The following is a 19,273-nucleotide window of genomic DNA, read 5'->3' as shown; positions in this document are numbered from 1 at the left end:
GTCAGCGTGCACTGCGCCCGGCCCGCCACAGGAGTCGCTATTGCGCGATGGGACAAGGACATCCCTGACAGCCAAACCCTCCCCGAACCCGGACGACGCTGGGCCAATTGTGCGCCGCCCCATGGGTCTCCCGGTCGCGGCAGAGTCTGGACTCGAACTTGTGTGTATTATTATTTATATTATATATATATATATATTATATATTATATATATATATATATATATATATATATACACACACACCTGCATGGATATCCCAAATACAAGGTTTGATTTCCACCTTCTGGCAACAGATTGTAACTGCAATAAAGACTACCTCAAAAGTTGAACACACAAAGAAAAATATTTATTAATTACAACCGATACAGGAATGTCTTATTTTTTTACTTTTACAAGAAGAAACACTTACAAAATATCTTACGGGTAAACAAGTCAAATTAAGTGCAAATTGTTTGCTAGTGATGGTTAAATACAAAAACAGGTTAACCAGATCGATAAATCCCTTCTTCTATAGCACACGGTCGGGTGGTAAAAACAAAACCATAGTTTGGTGTAGTATTAGCCTGGTCCCAGATATGTCAAACAATGCCGTGACTATTACCATAACAGTTGGCAAGACCGCATAAACTGATCTTGAACCCGGCTATATTCTTCTCCCAGTCTGGTACAGTGATGGTCTGCGGAACGGCAGGACTCATTATGTCGCACCTGGGTGGTGTTCAGTAGGCACACAACTGAAGAACATGCTCAACTTGTCCAGAAAGAAATACTTATTTTCATCTTCCGCCAAACGTGTGTGCCTTAATGAACTTGCCCCGGTCATATACATACATACAGGGGTTTGATCTAAACCGGGTTGGGGTGTAACGGATTTCAAAAACGAATCCGTTAAATTACCAGCAAGCTTATTACTTCTAGTCTTTTAAATTCAGAAAGGCTGTTTGCAACAACAAAAAATATTTGACACCTTTTGTTTTCTCAATGACATTGAAATAAGGCGCAAGTTTAAGTTTGATCCGCCTAAACGAGTCTGACCACAAGTCAGAGGCCACCATGACGACGTAACAAATGTTTGATGGATCACGGGAAAAGAGAAGGAATAGGCTTTGTAGGCTACAGTCCAATGTTGCGACTGCTGTCAGCAGTCAAAGATTATTCAACTTTAATAAATGCTTGGAGGTAAGGACGACAGCAGTGGTTTAGCCTACGGGCGATACAAATATGACTTATTGATATCTATCTACATTATTGTGAATCACACTGCAGCTCTCTCATTTAGCTATTTGCGCCGTACGGATTGTGGTCGTTGTTGATGGCTTTTCAAATGTATGTGTATTTTAACACAATAATGGTTGAACTGAAAAAGTTGAAACTGCCTGTCAATCAGTTTTTGCGACCAGTGGATAGCCGGTGAAAAATGCGCTCTTGTAACTGTTGCATACTGCGGATCCCAGTTTATGGAATACAAGTTTGAGGGAGTTCTAAACTCCTCCGCGGTATTGTGCTCAATACTGTCAAAAACAAGTTTAATTTAAGACCACGAATAGGGCTTTTATTGCTCAATCTAATTAGTGTTCATAAAACAATTATCCATCGGCCTAACGGACTTGCACACTTTTGAAGGGTAAATCTGTAGTTGCTACCTCAATTTTTGGACTTATAAATGAATGATACTGTATATACCCATTGATTCTTTAAGAATATAACTTATAAATGGCTCATGAGTTAGTTCAACTATCACACCCATGATAACCCAAAATACTGTAAACTTGTTTTTCTCCAATGTTTGTAAACATGATTTACAAACACTATAGCCTCAAAACATGGGTATTTTTTTTCTTGTATACAAACATTGGAGAATGGTTAGTCCTTGCATCCATTGCTCTGTATATTAATCTTAGAGTGGTTCCATTTGGCGAGGGCCATCCCTCAGCGTTTTACCAAAACGGAGGCAGGGTGCCACTTGAGGGGAAGTAGTCTAAAAGTAACAAACTAATCAGATTACATTACTGAGTTTGGGTAATCCAAAAGTTGTTACTAACTACAATTTGACAGATAACTAATGGATTACATTTAGAAAGTAACCAACCCATCCCTGGATCTTAGACATTGGTGCTATCGTGTCAAACTCAGGACCAAAATGGAAAATAAAATGCATCTTATACCAGCATTTTCATGTGTGAGCTTGTCTCTTGAGTAGAAGGAAATTCGAACATCAGAGCAAACCCATATCTTGGTGTACAGTAGAGAGAAAGAAAGAGTTTGTATGAGTGTGAGAAATAAAAGGGAATGTGGAAAGAAAGGGAATGTTTTATGCATAGAGTTCCTTCCTCAGTTATGTTGTGAGGGGAAATGTTATGAGGCGCACACCCGGGTCATGTGACATGAATGGCAGAGGAGATGAGAGTCCAGAGGGAAGCACTGGGAGCCCTGCTGATCCGAGAGCTGCTTCCCACATTCCTGAGGAATGAAACAGACATGGAGAGAACATTACTTCTGATCTGAGTTCAGGTATAATTCTTCATAAAGTACATACAGTAACAGTACACTACTATGGTCAGTGTTTTTCAACCCTAGCCCCGGTGACTCGCAGGATGTTCTGGGTATTGTTGCAGTACAGTTATCACACCTGATTAAACTATCAAGCCCTAGACTAGTTGAATCAGGTGTGTTATTGCTGAGCTGGAACAAAAGCCTGCTCACTCTCAATGAACACTGGTACAGACTGACCACATGATGTAGTAGGTGTTGTTATTATTAGATGAAGGCCATACTAACCTCACAGTGGTAGCACTCAAAGTGATAATCGTTGTTCATAGACATCACCCGGAGTATCTCCTCGCTGCCCTGTAACAAAACAGCAGTGGTGAGATTAGTGCACCACAATCATGGCCAAAAGTATGTGGACACGTGCTAGTTGAACATCTCATTCCAAAATCATGGGCATTAATATGGAGTTGGTCCCCCCTTTGCCGCTATAACAACCTCCACTCTTCTGGGAAGGATTTCCACTAGATGTTGGAACTTTGCTGCAGGGACTTGATTCCATTCAGCCACCAGAGCATTAGAGAGGTTGTGCGACTAGGCCTGGCTCACAGTCGGTGCTCCAATTCATCCTCAAAGGTGTTTGGTGGTGTTGAGGTCAGCTCTGTGCAGGCCAGTCAAGTTCTTCCACACCGATCTCGACAAACCATTTTTGTGGATCTCGCTTTGTGCATGCGGGCATTGTCATGCTGAAACAGGAAAGGGCCTTCCCCAAACTGTTGCCACAAAGTTGGAAGCACAGAATCGTGTCATTGTATGCTGTAGCTTTAAGATTTCCCTTCACTGGAACTAAGGGGCCTAGCCCGAACCATGAAAAATAGCCCCTAGTCCATTATTCCTCCACCAAACTTTACAGTTGGCACTATGCATTGTGGCAGGTAGCGTTTTCCTGGCATCCGCCAAACCCAGATTCATCCAACGGACTGCCAGATAGTGAAGCGTGATTCATCACTCCAGAGAATGCGTTTCCACTGCTCCAGAGTCCAATGGCAGCGAGCTTTACACCACTCCAGCTGACGCTTGGCATTGCGCATGGTGAGCTTAGGCTTGTGTGCGGCTGCTCGGCCTCGTGTGGCCTACCACTTTGCGGCTGAGCCTTTGTTGCTCCTAGACGTTTCCACTTCACAATAACAGCACTTAAAGTTGACTGGGGCAGCTCTACTCCCAATGTTTGTCTATGGAGATTGCATGACTGTGTGCTAGATTTTATACACCCGTCAGCAAAGGGTGTGGCTGAAATAGCCGAATCCACAAATTTGAAGGGGGCGCCCACATATTTTTGCATAAATAGTGTAGTTGGACATTTGAGTGGCATGATACGCAACAAACAACAAAACACATTGAATGAAACGACAAGAGACACTCACCTCAGCAGGTAAGATGGGTTGTAAGCAGGCAGCACATTTAGGAGCAAACGTTCTGCGGGGCAACAAGAGTTCTAATTGCAGAATAGAACCACATGTAGACCTAGTAATGTAATGTACTACTAATGTTCAAACCTAACAGACTGTGTGATAAACAGAGTATTATCCTTTGACCTTAAACAACTTGACAATTGAATGAATCTCGACCCCCCCCCCCCCATCTGTATATCAATGCCTCAGTTTGACCTAGTGAAGACACCCAGCCTCACCTGTTGTAGTCGGAGACACAGTAGATGTTGCTGAGGTGGTCGACGGTGAAGGGAACTCCGTCCAGGGCTTTGGAACACACCACACAGCGGAAACAGCCGGGGTGGTACGGGTTCCCCATTGCCTGGAGGATCTGATGGACGAAACAGATGGGGGAATGTGAAGAAAGGATTTTTGAAAACAAGGTTAGAAAATGGGGTCATGGTCAGAAGCATTTTCCTTTTTTATGGTCATGATAAAAAAAATATACGGGCTTGAATGTTGAGGAGTCGCTGACACACACACACACACACACACACACCTGTTCCAGGATAAGGTGGCCACACACACTGCATTTCTCTGCTGCAGCCTGGAACCCTGAGAACTGACAAGTATGAAGGGAGAAGAGAGAACATTTGAGATATGATTTTCCATCATACCATAGAAAAGTACTATTTAAAACTTTAACGCAATTTACTGTAATGTCTAGGAGGCCATTGTTTAGAAATGTAATAAACTGATATCTAGGAATGGAACTGAAAGAGATAGAGAATCTTTGGCCTTGCCCTCTTACCATGTAATCCTCTTTACAGTACACAGAGCCATTGACGTTGTAAAAGTCCTTGTTTCTCAGGGTGCGACCTAACAGAGAGGGAAACATGAATGACCGCACAGGAACAGAGGGAGGCCAGGATTACCCAGATGTTTTCCTTGCTTTGACTATGTACCGTGTCCTCTGTGACATTACCGGTATTTAAAACGCTACTCAATCACATAAAAATACATCCGTGTGTCATTAAGTGCAAACACATTCATGGAGTGGCATGATTGTTCAAACTGAGTTTATCATATCACCAACAAACCCTAGACCCACTCTAATTTGCATACCGCCCCAACAGATCCACAGATGACACAATCTCAATGGCACTCCACACTGCCCTTTCCCACCTGGATAAAAGGAACACCTATGTGAGAATGCTGTTCATTGACTACAGCTCAGCGTTCAACACCATAGTGCCCACAAAGCTCATCACTAAGCTAAGGACCCTGGAACTAAACACCTCCCTCTGCAACTGGATCCTGGACTATCCTGACGGGCCGCCCCCAGGTGGTAAGGGTAGGTAACAACATCCGCCACACTGATCCTCAACACAGGGGCCCCTCAGGGGTGCGTTCTCAGTCCTCTCCTGTACTCCCTGTTCACCCACGACTGCGTGGCCAAACACGATTCCAACACCATCATTAAGTTTGACGACACAACAGTGGTAGTCCTGATCACCGACAACGATGAGACAGCCTATAGGGAGGTCAGAGACCTGGCCGTGTGGTGCCAGGACAACAACCTCTCCCTCAACGTGATCAAGACAAAGGAGATGATTGTGGACTACAGGAAAAGGGGGACCGAGCACGCCTCCATTCTCATCGACAGGGCTGTAGTGGAGCAGGTTGAGAGCTTCATGGTCCAAACACACCAAGACAGGCGTGAAGAGGGCACGACAAAACCTATTCCCCCTCAGGATTTGGCATGGGTCCTCAGATCCTCAAAAATGTCTACCAACTGCTTGGCCTCTGACCGCAAGGCACTACAGAGAGTAGTGTGAACGGCCCAGTACATCACTGGGGCCAAGCTTCCTTCCATCCATGACGTCTATACCAGGCGGTGTCAGAGGAAGGCCTTAAAAATGGTCAAAGACTCTAGCCACCGTAGTCATAGACTGTTCTCTCTGCTCCCGCACGGCAAGCGGTACCGGAGCGTCAAGTCTAGGTCTAAAAGGCTTCTTAACAGCTTCAAATCCGCTATGAGTTAAAGGGAACGTTCACCCAAATTACAAAATAACATTGGTTTTCTTACCCTGTATGCAGTCTATGGACAAGGTACGACAGCAATCCATGCTTTGGTTTAGTTTCCACATGCTATAATTTGAGCATTTGTTGCACCATTCCCATTCAAGTCATGGGGACCGATGTTAGCAATTTTCGCTCATCTTTAAGTGACTTTGTTGTGCTTCTCAATCAATTTGAGATACTTTTGGATGATCTGGACATGATTTGCGAAAAATGCTAATATCAGTCCTATGACTTGAATGGGATTTGTGCCACAAAAGCTAAAACGTTAGCATGTGGAAACAGTGCCCGGGAAACTAAACCAAAGCATGAATTGCTGTCATGCCTTGTCCATAGACTGCTTACAGGATCAGGAACCAATGTGTAATTTGCGTGAAATATCAGTTTTAACCGTTCAGCTGTTGTTCAATCAGCCAGTCAACTAGAGGTGTGTGTGTGTGTTCAACTCACCACAGGACACACAGGTGAAGCAGCGTGTGTGATAGAGGCTGTCCAGAGCCTGGCAAGCATTATCCGCTCCATACACACCTTTCCCACACTTCACACATGTACCTGCAACACAATCAACACAATAAATAACCCTTACTATACGTCACACATGTACCTGCAACACAATGAACAACCATTACTCATCAAGACATGGGACCACATTCTTTCCTGGTGAAGTCACCTCGTCAAGAAAACGTCTTGGCCTTAGTCAAACATCACTCGTTACACCCACACACACACACACACACACACACACACACACACTCAGTAAACATCACTGTATCCTGTACATATGACTAATAAAACTTGAAACCAACAAGATACTTCCAAGCCAGACACAAAAGTCAACGCTCAAAATTAGGACTCGTTTTTTTCTGGTCACCTGCCTAGGAAACAACTCCTGGCCCTTCTTAAAACACCCTCTTGTTCTGAGCTCCAGTTAGGGCCTCAGTAGTGTTAACAGCTCTGAGCCTAGCTGAGCTGCCACAGTGAGAGGAGGTGGTAGTACAGTACAGATCCCCTGAGGGCTCACATACGAGAGCAGAAAAACAGGCTGTAGCACACCTCCGCTGCGCACGCCAAGCCAGGGTAACACACCAGCACACGCATGACTCGCGTCCCCACACAATGCATATTATAATGGCCTGGAGTCACTCCGAACACACACACCCTGCCACACGACACACATACTGCCAGTCCAAAGCTGTAATCTTCTCTATGACTCATACTAATGGTCAGCGCTGTGTTTATCGCTACCATGTAATTTGTCTGAACATTGCAGCAGAACTAAGCTTTGCAGTTCAGTGTGTATGTATAAGCTACGCTTCCTCTGCCCTCTATGGGAGGGGTTCTCAAACATTTTGGGTGCCCCTTTTGTGATAGCCAATTCATCAGGGAAGCCCTCATAATCAGAACCACTCGAGGGAGATTAAAATAGCACGCAAGGAGTTTTACTATGGCTTTGGCAGTGTATGGCTGGATGTACCAAGTCTCAGGCCTGGCAAGGAGCATTTTAAAGGCCTGCCTCTTGGGATCTCAGAGAATTTTGCAGTTTTAAAGCTAATTTCCTGCAACTTTACACATTTTTGTAATGGGGCAGAGAGAAAACTTTGCAGTTTTAAAGCTTAAATTACAGTGCATTGGAAGTATGGATCATTTGTAGAGTACTGTGGATACAAATATCCCTGTGAGCCTCCCAGGCTCATGTTGCCCAGGGTTAAAAATATTACATTGTATTACACTAAACTTATTCCACGGATCCTTGACCAAATGTAGTTTAGTCTTTTGTTGTTAGTAACATTCATAAAAATAAATGTATATATTGTTTTATCTGGCGGACCCCACTTTGAGAACCCCTGCCGTATGGTACAATGTCTTTGCTTAACTCTACCTAACAACCGTGGTATACCTAGAGTCTCCCAATGTGATTTACTGCTTTACATTATGGCTGAGTGACTGTTGCACAGACAGTCTTTGATGTGTGTATTTTTGCATTTCAACTATGATAATTACTCCTCATCAATTGATCTCAGCGTCCCTCTCTTCTCCTTTCTGTCTGATGTGGATAGCCTAGCAACTCTACTTGTCTGAATAGGCCTCTGCCTTAGCTAGCCCACTGATGGCCAATGTGTTTCTTTCCCTTTGCTTGTGTGGGAGGTATGTAGGTAGGTAGGACATGCAAGTCCCTGCAGGTATCGAGGCACCATCCATCCATCCTTCTCTCTTTCATCTATCCAATCTGTCTATCCATCCATCCATTCATCTATCCAATCCTTTCATTAAAAAATAAATACATGTGGTTGATGATCTCACCAAAGAACTCCTGGCGATTCTCAGACAACGCCTCCCTCCCCGTTCCTGGCTCCTCCTGGGCTTTGATTGGTCCGGCAGCCGTAGCTGTGTTGACGAGCGTCGCCGGCTTGCTGAGGGCCTTGGCATGTTCTTTGAGCATCAGCCCACCCAGGTGTAGCCCCTCCCCCTCCAGTGCTGCATCTCTTAGCAACAGGCGCGTCAGTTCCTCTTGGTAGCGGGTCCCCGGGAGGTCCGAGTAGCGCGCACGTTCCCCGCCAGCGCCCACGCCAGTCTCCTCCCCTCGGGCTGCTCCTGCTCCCCTCTCATCCCACCACTCGGGCCCAGCCCGGTAACAGGCTGCTGCCGGGCTACCCACCGCAGGCGGGTACGAATGCCGGCTGTCCTGAACCCCTGTTCCTCCAGGTGAGGAGACCCCGTCCAGGGAGTCCTGCCAGCCTCCTGACCCAGACTGTGCCCCGGCCCTGCCTGAGACTGTGTATCCCTGTCCACTGGTGGAGCCCCCTGCGTGCAGGGAGGAGAACTGCAGCTGCGGTGCCATGGCGGCGGAGGCGGAGTAGCGGGTGTCGTAGCCCAGGCTGATTCCGCTGGTGCGGTTGCTGCTACAGCGGCTGCCCATGGGGCTTCCACCGCTGGCAGTACTGGAGGCAAAGCTGGACCTGGGACTGACCAGCACCGACTCTTGGAGACTGAAGGATGAGCAGGGGCTCAGTGCCGGGCCTGGGGGGAAGATGAAACCTCCACCCACCCCTCCTCCTCCACTCATCTCAGAGGGCCGGTGTGGGGGGTGAGAGAGTGAGGCCGGCCTGGTGCTCTCCCAGAGTTCCCCTCCGGTGCTCAGCCGCTTGTAGAACAGCGCCTCCTGGAGGGAGAGGCGTTTGTGGCGCTCTGGCTCGGGGAGGTAGTGCAGCTCGGCCATTGCGCCGCCACGGGGAGCAGAGCCGTAACCCGAGGAGGTGGAGGAGGTGGGGTACGCCGGAGGGGGGCCAGAGGAGTGGGACAGAGGAGGCTGGGAGAGGAGCTGCTGGCGTCGGACCAGCTGCTGGAGCTCCAGAGAGTAGCGGCGCTGGTTCAGAGAGGCCCTGGACCCAGCTGGGTCACAGTCCCCCAGGCCTGACTCACGCCTCATCTGGATGTCAACGCCCTCCCCCAGGTAGCAGGAGGCACGCTGCTGGGGCGACCGCCGCCGGAGGGGGGCGAGAGTCGAGAGGGAGTAGGGTTGATGTTCGCAGTCAGCAGTTTGGGCGGCGATGGAGGTTGTAGAGGGGGAGAGGTGCTGGGTAGCGGAGACTCTCTCTCCCAGTCCATTCCCACCTCTGCCACTGGCAGGTCTGCATGCCTCCGTTGAGGTTGGAGAGGTGAGAGAGAACTGGCCAGGTGTTGATGGTGAGGAGGTTGCAGTGCTCAGGGTTGGTGGTAGTCCACTACTGGTGTTCCCATTGCTGTTATTGTTGGTGTTGTTGACCAACTCGTTTTTCTTTTTAGAACTGGCGAATTTCACACTCCCTGAGTCAGTCAGTTTTAACTTCTCCAATAACTTACTTCCAAGTCGGTCCATTGTAATGTCTAACCTGGTCGTCCAAAACTCTGAATAATCTAATTAAATTAAATGCTGTTAACAAACCACTATGTTATATAAGTTAATGTACTCAATAAATACAGTGTGTGAGTTGGAAATACATTAATACTCAAGCATGTCTACAGTACAGTTGAACTACAGTAGTTGAAATGACAGAGACCCTTTGCAATCTATATGCTAAACAAATCCCCCCCAAATTAGAACAACCAATGGACAGACCTATGTAGGCTATATGTACATATACAATAAATAAACAAAAACAGACGTTAAATAAGACGATTAAGACATTTTTGGAGGATCACATGACGATATAATCATGTTTGGACAACAGTGTTGAGAGTCATCGTGTCTTGGCTGTGGAGACTACAGGCAGACAGGTAGAAGGTAACGCATGTGAATCCATCGAGTTAGTAGTGGACTACTTCTATTGTTCTGGCAATGTTGGAGATAAAGACTGATAAAAAAATGTCTTTTTAGGTCACTTTCATGAAGCTGAAGTTGTTGTTGTCGGTCTCGTTTGAGACTAGGTAGCCCCACACCTGCATGTCTTCTGTGTGACGAAACGGTCCATTATATTAGGTTAGACTTGTTGCCTACTGGTCACGTAAAGATGAGTTTTTTCTGCTATTCGTTGTTTCCCACGCAACTGGCACCAATATAAACTTAAATGCTCTTATTTGGGTCCTTTTAATGAAGAAGCATTCCCCTTTGAACTTGTTTTTTTTTAAAGCCAAATGTAGTCCAGTGAAGTTCCTTTCCGCACGATTTTCCACGGCAAAGCTTTTTGGAAGAATAACTCGTCGGGCTAGTGGGGACCAGTGGAAGGAGGAAAATAAGTCAGTTTCTGTATAAAATGTTGCGTGTCCAAACTCTTCTATTCACTTTGACAGAAACATGATATTGAAAATGCATATAAAAACGCGAGGAAAAAAAAAACGGATCAAACGAAAACATAAAGCATTCGATGTTTCGAGAATGTATTAATTGCTCACATTCCGTTTAAAAATAATTTTACTACAAGAATATGCGGATAAGTTTGAGAACGGAACTCATGCTGCCTTAATAAACTCTACTGACCGTTGCCAAACCAAATGTACTGTAAAAGTAGGCTAGCGTTAATCCATTCCGCAAATGTGTCACTGCCTACAACTACTTCGTTTCTTTCTTTCTTTCTTTCCCCCAAATAACTTACCTCCCCCTCTTTTTCCTTTATCAGCCACTGGCTTGTTTTTTCCCTTCGGGCCGGAACACCTTTCAGCCAGCAATCGCGAATGGATAACGTGCCAAAAATATTTCGTCGTTCATACGCAAACTTCCCAGTGGGTGAACAACGCCATTGCAGAGTCCACTAAATTTGGGTGACAGACGCATCAAAAAACATAATGTTGTTTTTCCTAATTATTCAAAAGATATAATCTTGTTTTTCCTAGTTATTCGGTATAAACCAAATAAGAGGGTATGCCTTATATTCAGTGGGGGCTTAAATAGGAATTAATGTGGAATTGTGGATAAAACCTTTCAAGAGCACAATTTATACTCAATTACAATCATAAGTCATTGCGTTCGGATTTTTCACATGGGTGGGTTAATGACTTATTACACAATTATGACCTCTCAAATACCTGTCTCAGGTATGTTGTTTGCCCCAGGCCTTATCAACCACACACAAATATGTCGTGCCTGAGGCAGAAAGCAATATATTGCTTGTTGTCAAGACCTGACACAGTTGAAATATGACTTTGGTATAGGCCTACGTGACTAGAATATGTGTAATCGGCCATGATGATCCAAACCTATTTGGGTACTACTTTATTGTGCTCCCATTCTGCGGAATGTGCGGAAGGACATTCGCTAGAGACACGGCGCTATGATTTTTTTCCGGCATGTACGTGTTCTCCAAGGACGATACAAAGTAAACAAGTGTCATACATTTCAACGCGATCTGAGTCGTTTTGGTGACATTAACCCATAACATGAATCATATCTTTGTGAAACAATTTTGTTTAAATAGGGCCTACTTGGGCAGGCTGATTTTGCCTACCCCGAAGCCCCGTCTTTTCTCCCTTAGACGCTTTCATTGGCTTTGCAGTAGCTTAAACTGAAACGCACTGGCTGCGGCGTGTGCCTGGTTCCCGCTCGCTTGAGTTGACGAGAGCAATCATTGTCGGCGAGTGGGGACTTGTCTGTAAAGTTCACAGAAAAATACTTAATGGCTTACTCAGTGTAAAGAGCAGCTGGAGCACGGGAAAATATGATTCAAAATTATGACATCAACTTTGGTTGGACAAAACATTTTATATGATGACAAATTGTGCGTGTAATTATACTTTTTAAATATTGACGTATAATTAAGGTGTAAATGCAATATTATAATTTGGTGTTTTGGCATAATAGTAAAATCTAATAAAAGTGTGTAATTTTATGATTATAAAATACGACTTCACCACAACCAATTCAGACCTCACATTTGATTTTGTAAGTGTATGATCATCATCACCACCACCACCACCTGAAGTCCACATCATCATTGTCTAATAGAGCGTGATCAACGTTATTATAATGTAACACATGTAACATCGCACGTTGCTGCCTGTTACTACTTTCTTTCCTACTCCACCACCTGTTTGCCGTATCTTGAGCACTGCTAGTGGTCAAAACAATCCTCACATGAAAATTCAACATGGCGGCGCCCTTTAGGACATTGTGTAGTACAGGTGAGGTTATTTACAATTACTTGTCATTTTCATTCAACCTAATGGTAATTTCCTTCTGAAATGTAAATAGTATCCGGCTTCCAGTTTACAAGACTGCGTTTGATCTTTAGATAGATAGATAGATAGATAGATAGATAGATAGATAGATAGATAGATAGATAGATAGATAGATAGATAGATAGATAGATAGATAGATAGATGGCTACCCTAGATTTAAAAAAATGGCAAGCTAGCTAGACAGCTTTATTGGTCAGTGGACCTGACTGATTCTACATGTCTGTCAAATTGTATTGTGTAACACATGTTAGTCTTTGATAGCCCTGTCATCAGATATTTCTAACAAATGCATTGTTCTCTTAAATTATGTTTTTTGTTGTTGTACGTGAGCTGCTCAATCAATGTCAGATTCAGAAACACAAGGTAGACAGCCTAGCTAAATTAACTGAATTCCTGGTCTGTTTTCAGCTTTGAGGCATTCCAGTCGTTGTTTTACTACGACTTGTGGGGCACAGGCTGGAATCAAGTGGAGGACAGAGTAAGCTCTAAAAGACAGAAACTGTTAAGACAAAATGAAACACCCACAATTGTAGATATTACGGCTGTGTTGACTGTTGATATACTTTTTTACACTTCCTAATTGGCTTTGTCCACAGAAATGGTCTTGCCCGCAGTGGAACAGAGTATGGCCCCCTGACAGATTTCCCTGACTGGTCCTTTGCAGGCAAGTTCACGATTGGAGCATTCATTTTAATGTATTGCAGGAACATAATGTATGGTCGGCCAATGGAGCTGGTGGATGCTGTGTGTGTCGTTTGTGTGTTTTGTTTGTACACGTTATGTTCATGTGGTTTTTGGGGTTATGATTTGTGTGTGTGTTTTTTACACACAGATGGCCGGTCGGCACCCCCACTGAAAGGACAGCTGAGGAGAAAACAGGAGAGAGAGACGTTAGCAGTCAGTACCTTCTATTATGTTGTCCTTCACCCTTTTCCCCCCTTCATATTACCCCCCAAAAAGTTTGTATGTAAACTCAGCAAAAAAAGAAACGTCCTCTCACTGTCAACAGCATTTATTTTCAGCAAACTTAACATGTGTAAATATTTGTATGAACATAAGATTCAATAACTGAGACATAAACTGAACAAGTTCTATAGACATGTGACTAACATAACAGAAATTGAGTAATGTGTCCCTGAACAAAGGGGGGGTAAAAAGTAACAGTCAGTATCTGGTGTGGCCACCAGCTGCATTAAGTACTGCAGTGCATCTCCTCGTCATGGACTGCACCAGATTTGCCAGTTCTTGCTGTGAGATGTTACCCCACTCTTCCACCAAGGCACCTGCAAGTTCCCGGACATTTCTGGGGGGAATGACCCTAGCCCTCACCCTCCGATCCAACAGGTCCCAGACGTGCTCAATGGGATTGAGATCCGGGCTCTTCTCTGGCCATGGCAGAACATTGACATTCCTGTCTTGCAGGAAATCACGCACAGAACGAGCAGTATGGCTGGTGGCATTGTCTTGCTGGAGGGTCATGTCAGGATGAGCCTGCAGGAAGGGTACCACATGAGGAAGGAGGATGTGTTCCCTGTAACGCACAGCGTTGAGATTGCCTGCAATGACAACAATCTCAGTCCGATGATGCTGTGACACACCGCCCCAGACCATGACGGACCCTCCACCTCCAAATCGATCCCGCTCCAGAGTACAGGCCTCGGTGTAGCGCTCATTCCTTTGACGATAAACGCGAATCCGACCATTACCCCTGGTGAGACAAAACCGCGACTCGTCAGTGAAGAGCACTTTTTCCCAGTCCTGTCTGGTCCAGCGATGGTGGGTTTGTGCCCATAGGTGACGTTGTTGCCGGTGTTGTCTGGTGAGGACCTGCCTTACAACAGGCATACAAGCCCTCAGTCCAGTCTCTCAGCCTATTGCGGACAGTCTGAGCACTGATGGAGGGATTGTGCGTTCCTGGTGTAACTCGGGCAGTTGTTGTTGCCATCCTGTACCTGTCCCGCAGGTGTGATGTTCGGATGTACCGATCCTGTGCAGGTGTTGTTACACGTGGTCTGCCACTGCGTAGACGATCAGCTGTCCGTCCTGTCTCCCTGTAGTGCTGTCTTAGGCATCTCACAGTACGGATATTGCAATTTATTGCCCTGGCCACATCTGCAGTGCTCATGCCTCCTTGCAGCACGCCTAAGGCACATTCATGCAGATGAGCAGGGACCCTAGGCATCTTTCTTTTGGTGTTTTTCAGAGTCAGTAGAAAGGCCTCTTTAGTGTCCTAAGTTTTCATAACTGTGACCTTAATTGCCTACCGTCTGTAAGCTGTTAGTGTCTTAACGACCGTTCCACAGGTGCATGTTCATTAATTGTTTATGGTTCATTGAACAAACATGGGAAACAGTGTTTAAACCCTTTACAATGAAGATCTGTGAAGTTATTTGGATATTTACGAATTATCTTTGAAAGACAGGTTCCTGAAAAAGGGACGTTTCTTTTTTTGCTGGGTTTAGTTGTGTCAGCACTATATTGTATGCTCTTGAACATCCTCTCCTTTTGATGCAACTCTACTCCTCCATCTGTTTCTTCTATTTATCCCTTTCCTTCATTTTATTTTCTCTCTCCAGAGACGTGTAGTGAGTCTAAGCTCTGAGGTGGATAAAGGGATGGAAGTGTGGAGGGAGAAACGGGAAGAAGCTAAAAGGATGGAGGAACGCAATAATTCTCTTCTGCTAAAACCCAAAGGGAACCTTTTATTGAGGAAAAATAAATAAGAAATCTTATTTTCCATTCTAGCTTACATTACTTATTAACAAAATGGTGGAGTTGGTGTATGGCTTTGTCTTGCTGTTATTGTTTGTATTACTTATTTTGCCCTTTTCAATGTTTTCCAAAAATAAACTTTAATGTATATCCACAACTTACTGTTAATCTACTTTCCTATTTGTTCTTGAACTTATGTATGAACAAATATTAGGAACATGGTTGGTAAAGGTTTTAACAGTGGAGTAATATACAGTTGAAGTCAGAAGTTTACATACACCTTAGCCAAATACATTTAAACTCAGTGTTTCACAATTCCTGACATTTAATCCTAGTAAAAATTCCCTGTCTTAGGTCAGTTAGTATCACCACTTTATTTTAAGAATGTGAAATGGCAGAATAATAGTACAGAGAATAATTTATATCAGCTTTTATTTCTTTCATCACATTCCCAGTGGGTCAGAAGTTTACATACACTCAATTAGTATTTGGTAGCATTGCCTTTAAATTGTTTAACTTGGGTCAAACATTTCGTGTAGCCTTCCACAAGCTTCCCAGAATAAGTTGGGTGAATTTTGGCCCATTCCTCCTGACAGAGCTGGTGTAACGGAGTCAGGTTTGTAGGCCTCCTTGCCCACACACGCTTTTTCAGTTTACCCACATATTTTCTATAGGATTGAGGTCAGGGCTTTGTGATGGCCACTCCAATACCTTGACTTTGTTGTCCTTAAGCCATTTTGCCACAACTTTGGAAGTATGCTTGGGGTCATTGTCCATTTGGATGACCCATTTGCAACCAAGTTTTAACTTCCTGACTGATGTCTTGAGATGTTGCTTCAATATATCCACATAATTTTCCTACCTCATGATGCCATCTATTTTGTGAAGTACACCAGTCCCTCCTGCAGCAAAGCACCCCCACAACATGTTGCTGCCACCCCTGTGCTTCACGGTTGGGATGGTGTTCTTCGGCTTGCAAGCATCCCCCTTTTTCCTCCAAACGTAACGATGGTCATTATGGCCAAACAGTTCTATTTTTGTTTCATCAGACCAGAGGACATTTCTCCAAAAAGTACGATCTTTGTCCCCATGTGCAGTTGCAAACCATAGTCTGGCTTTTTTATGGCGGTTTTGGAGCAGTGGCTTCTTCCTCGCTGAGCGGCCTTTCAGGTTATGCCGATATAGGACTTGTTTTACTGTGGATATAGATACTTTTGTACCTTTTTCCTCCAGCATCTTCACAAGGTCCTTTGCTGTTTTTCTGGGATTGATTTGCACTTTTCTCACCAAAGTATGTTCATCTCTAGGAGACAGAACGCGTCTCCTTCCTGAGCGGTATGACGGCAGCGGGGTCCCATGGTGTTTACACTTGCGTACTATTGTTTGTACAGATGAACGTGGTACCTTCAGACTTGTGGAGGTCTACAATTTTATTTTCTGAAGTCTTGGCTGATTTCTTTTGATTTTCCCATGATGTCAAACGAAGAGGCACTGAGTTTGAAGTTAGGCCTTGAAATACATCCACAGGTACACCTCCAATTGACTCAAATTATGTAAATTACCCTATCAGAAGCTTCTAAAGCCATGACATCATTTTGGGGAATTTTCCAAGCTGTTTAAAGGCACAGTCAACTTAGTTTATGTAAACTTCTGACCCACTGGAATTGTGATACAGTGAATTATAAGTCAAATAATCTGTCTGTAAACAATTGTTGGAAAAATTACTTGTGTCATGCACAAAGTAGATGTCCTAACCGACTTGCCAAAACTATAGTTTGTTAACAAGAAATTTGTGGAGTGGTTGAAAAACGAGTTTTAATGACTCCAACCTAAGTGAATGTAAACTTCCGACTTCAACTGTATTTCAGTCCCTCAATGTCATCCTTCCCCCACTAGAATGCAGTATTTCACCAGTTTAGGTCAATAGCCAGGTTTCGCCGCCATTTTGTCTCCAGTATGGCTCTAGAGGGAGTGCTGTGTGGTCTGGTGAAGAGTGGGAGGGTTTGTCAAACAGAAAAGTTAAATTGTGTGTGTGTGTTATCTGCACACATATAGGCTATGAGCAGAAGCTCTGCTTAAGTAGATGCAATGTTTTAGGGACACCTTTGTCTTATAAGCCAATCTGTTGCAATGTGCTTAAGCTATATGTATATGTGGTATTACTGCTGCAGGTAACTTTACACTGCCCCCTTGTGACTTCACTGTGTTATATAAACGTTCCATTGTGTATGTGGGTGTGAATCAGTCTGCTAATGAAGTGCTGTGTAAGGCTGCAATTAAAGAACTTTGCATTCCTGTGTGTTACACACACACACACACGCACACACACACACACACACACACACACACACACACACACACACACACACACACACACACACACACACACACACACACACACACACACGTAGACACAGGAGAAAGTGTGTTATGGGACAGAGTGTGTGTCCCACGCTGCTGACTGCCTGTTGTCTGGAAAGATGATTAACTAAGAGACTGTTCCTATAGGAACGGCAGATTTACCATCTCTGAAGTGATCCCACAGGCATCTCACTGTGTCAGCTACTCTCCTGTGTGTGTGTGTGTGTGTGTGTGTGTGTGTGTGTGTGTGTGTGTGTGTGTGTGTGTGTGTGTGGTGTGTGTGTGTGTGTGTGTGTGTGTGTGTGTGTGTGTGTGTGTGTGTGTGTGTGTGTGTGTGTGTGTGTGTCAGCCACTCTGTTGCAAAAGTTTCCCATTTAATGTCCGACCAATGCCCCTCTTATACAGGAGACTAGAAACTAGGCTAAGTGATGCGCGGTCAAATGTTTTCTTGCTCTTTCTGCTTATGGGCGTGTGTGTGTGTGTGTGTGTGTGTGTGTGTGTGTGTGTGTGTGTGTGTGTGTGTGTGTGTGTGTGTGTGTGTGTGTGTGTGTGTGTGTGTGTGTGTGTGTGTGTGTGTGTGTGTGTGTGTGTGTGTGTGTTCTAAAGGGATAAAGTATTAGACTGCCCACGTTATATTTAAGCATACTTTGTATTTGTAACATCGGCTGTAATTTTAGAGCGACCTTGACTAACCAACAGTATGTGTTTAGAAAGTGAGGTAAGGTTACCAAGTGTTCAGTGTCTCTCAACCTTTCTCTCTACCTCTCCTCTCTCATTCTTTCCTCTCTCCCATTCTCTCCCTCTCTCCTGCCTTCTCTCTTGCTCAGGCTCTCCCTCTCTTGCCCTCTCTTGCCCTCTCTTGCCCTCTCTTGCACTCTCTTGCTCGCTCTTTCTCTCTCTCAGGCGCTCTTTCCCTTTCTTTCTTTCTTTCTTTCTTTCTTTCTTTCTTTCTTTCTCTCCCTCTCTCTCTCTTAGGCGCTCTCTCCCTTGCCCTGTCTCTCTCTCTCTCTCTCTCAGGTCTTCTTGCCGATCTCAGCAAAGTACCACTGTAATTAAGGCATACTAGCCGCTGAGTTGCAGATTCTTTTCTATGGAGATTAAGCTTTATTTTCCCCTCCTTTCTTTTCCATGGGGCTGGACCAAGGACTGCTCAGCTCCACTTGAGTGTTGACTGTTAGGTGTGGCTATTTGTTGTGTCACTGGATGAACCATAGAATTATAATCAAGCCATTCTAATTCTATACCATGAACAATGAGCATTTTTAACGGAGGACATCTAATGTGTAAGAAGAACAAAGTATTTTGAACCTGAATACAAAGTCTCTCAGACTGATTCTCTCACTTTTCTCTCCCAAGTGAGAATTGTAAAGCATTTGAACAATGGCTTGGAAGGAACGTTTTACTTCTCACACCCAATTTCAGTGTTCCACACATTTCACCCAATTTAACGTCTCCTTTGGAAAAACTGAGAATTATGTGTGAAACAGCCAGGATCTCTCTCTCCTCTCTTCTCCACTCATCTCTCTCCTTTCTCTTGCTCCCCCTCCTCTTCC

General features: G+C 44.5%; 2 protein-coding genes across 2 annotated transcripts; one reads left to right on the top strand and one right to left on the bottom strand.

Moving 5' to 3' along the window:
- Nucleotides 1–324: 324 nt before the first annotated feature.
- LOC106608849 (LIM domain-containing protein ajuba) lies at nt 325–11,062 on the bottom strand. Its single transcript, XM_014207022.3, has 8 exons — nt 8,301–11,062; nt 6,450–6,551; nt 4,729–4,796; nt 4,477–4,539; nt 4,178–4,308; nt 3,912–3,963; nt 2,779–2,847; nt 325–2,460 (listed from the first exon to the last, which is right to left on the bottom strand). Exons 1-8 carry the CDS (start codon nt 9,853–9,855, stop codon nt 2,356–2,358), a joined length of 2,145 nt encoding a protein of 714 aa, XP_014062497.2. The 5' UTR covers nt 9,856–11,062; the 3' UTR covers nt 325–2,355.
- A 1,063-nt stretch (nt 11,063–12,125) lies between these two features.
- Nucleotides 12,126–15,516, top strand: LOC106608896 (large ribosomal subunit protein mL52). The gene is made up of 5 exons (XM_014207100.3): nt 12,126–12,590; nt 13,056–13,125; nt 13,244–13,311; nt 13,480–13,544; nt 15,224–15,516. Exons 1-5 carry the CDS (start codon nt 12,557–12,559, stop codon nt 15,368–15,370), a joined length of 384 nt encoding a protein of 127 aa, XP_014062575.1. The 5' UTR covers nt 12,126–12,556; the 3' UTR covers nt 15,371–15,516.
- Nucleotides 15,517–19,273: the final 3,757 nt, after the last annotated feature.

The sequence above is a fragment of the Salmo salar genome, chromosome 07, assembly GCF_965601325.2.
Source record: "Salmo salar chromosome 07, fSalSal1, whole genome shotgun sequence".
Taxonomy (NCBI): Eukaryota; Metazoa; Chordata; class Actinopteri; order Salmoniformes; family Salmonidae; genus Salmo; species Salmo salar.
This window is presented reverse-complemented; position numbering and strand designations above follow the sequence as displayed.

Coding starts and splice junctions, on each gene's coding strand:
- LOC106608849 (XM_014207022.3), bottom strand. CDS start 9,855: ATGGACCGACTTGGAAGTAAGTTATTGGAGAAGTTAAAACTGACTGAC. Junction 4,309..4,476: donor GCCACCTTATCCTGGAACAG/GTGTGTGTGTGT, acceptor TTCGTCCATCAG/ATCCTCCAGGCAATGGGGAA. Junction 2,848..3,911: donor AACCCATCTTACCTGCTGAG/GTGAGTGTCTCT, acceptor GTTTTGTTACAG/GGCAGCGAGGAGATACTCCG.
- LOC106608896 (XM_014207100.3), top strand. CDS start 12,557: ATGGCGGCGCCCTTTAGGACATTGTGTAGTACAG. Junction 12,591..13,055: donor TAGGACATTGTGTAGTACAG/GTGAGGTTATTT, acceptor GTCTGTTTTCAG/CTTTGAGGCATTCCAGTCGT. Junction 13,126..13,243: donor GGAATCAAGTGGAGGACAGA/GTAAGCTCTAAA, acceptor CTTTGTCCACAG/AAATGGTCTTGCCCGCAGTG.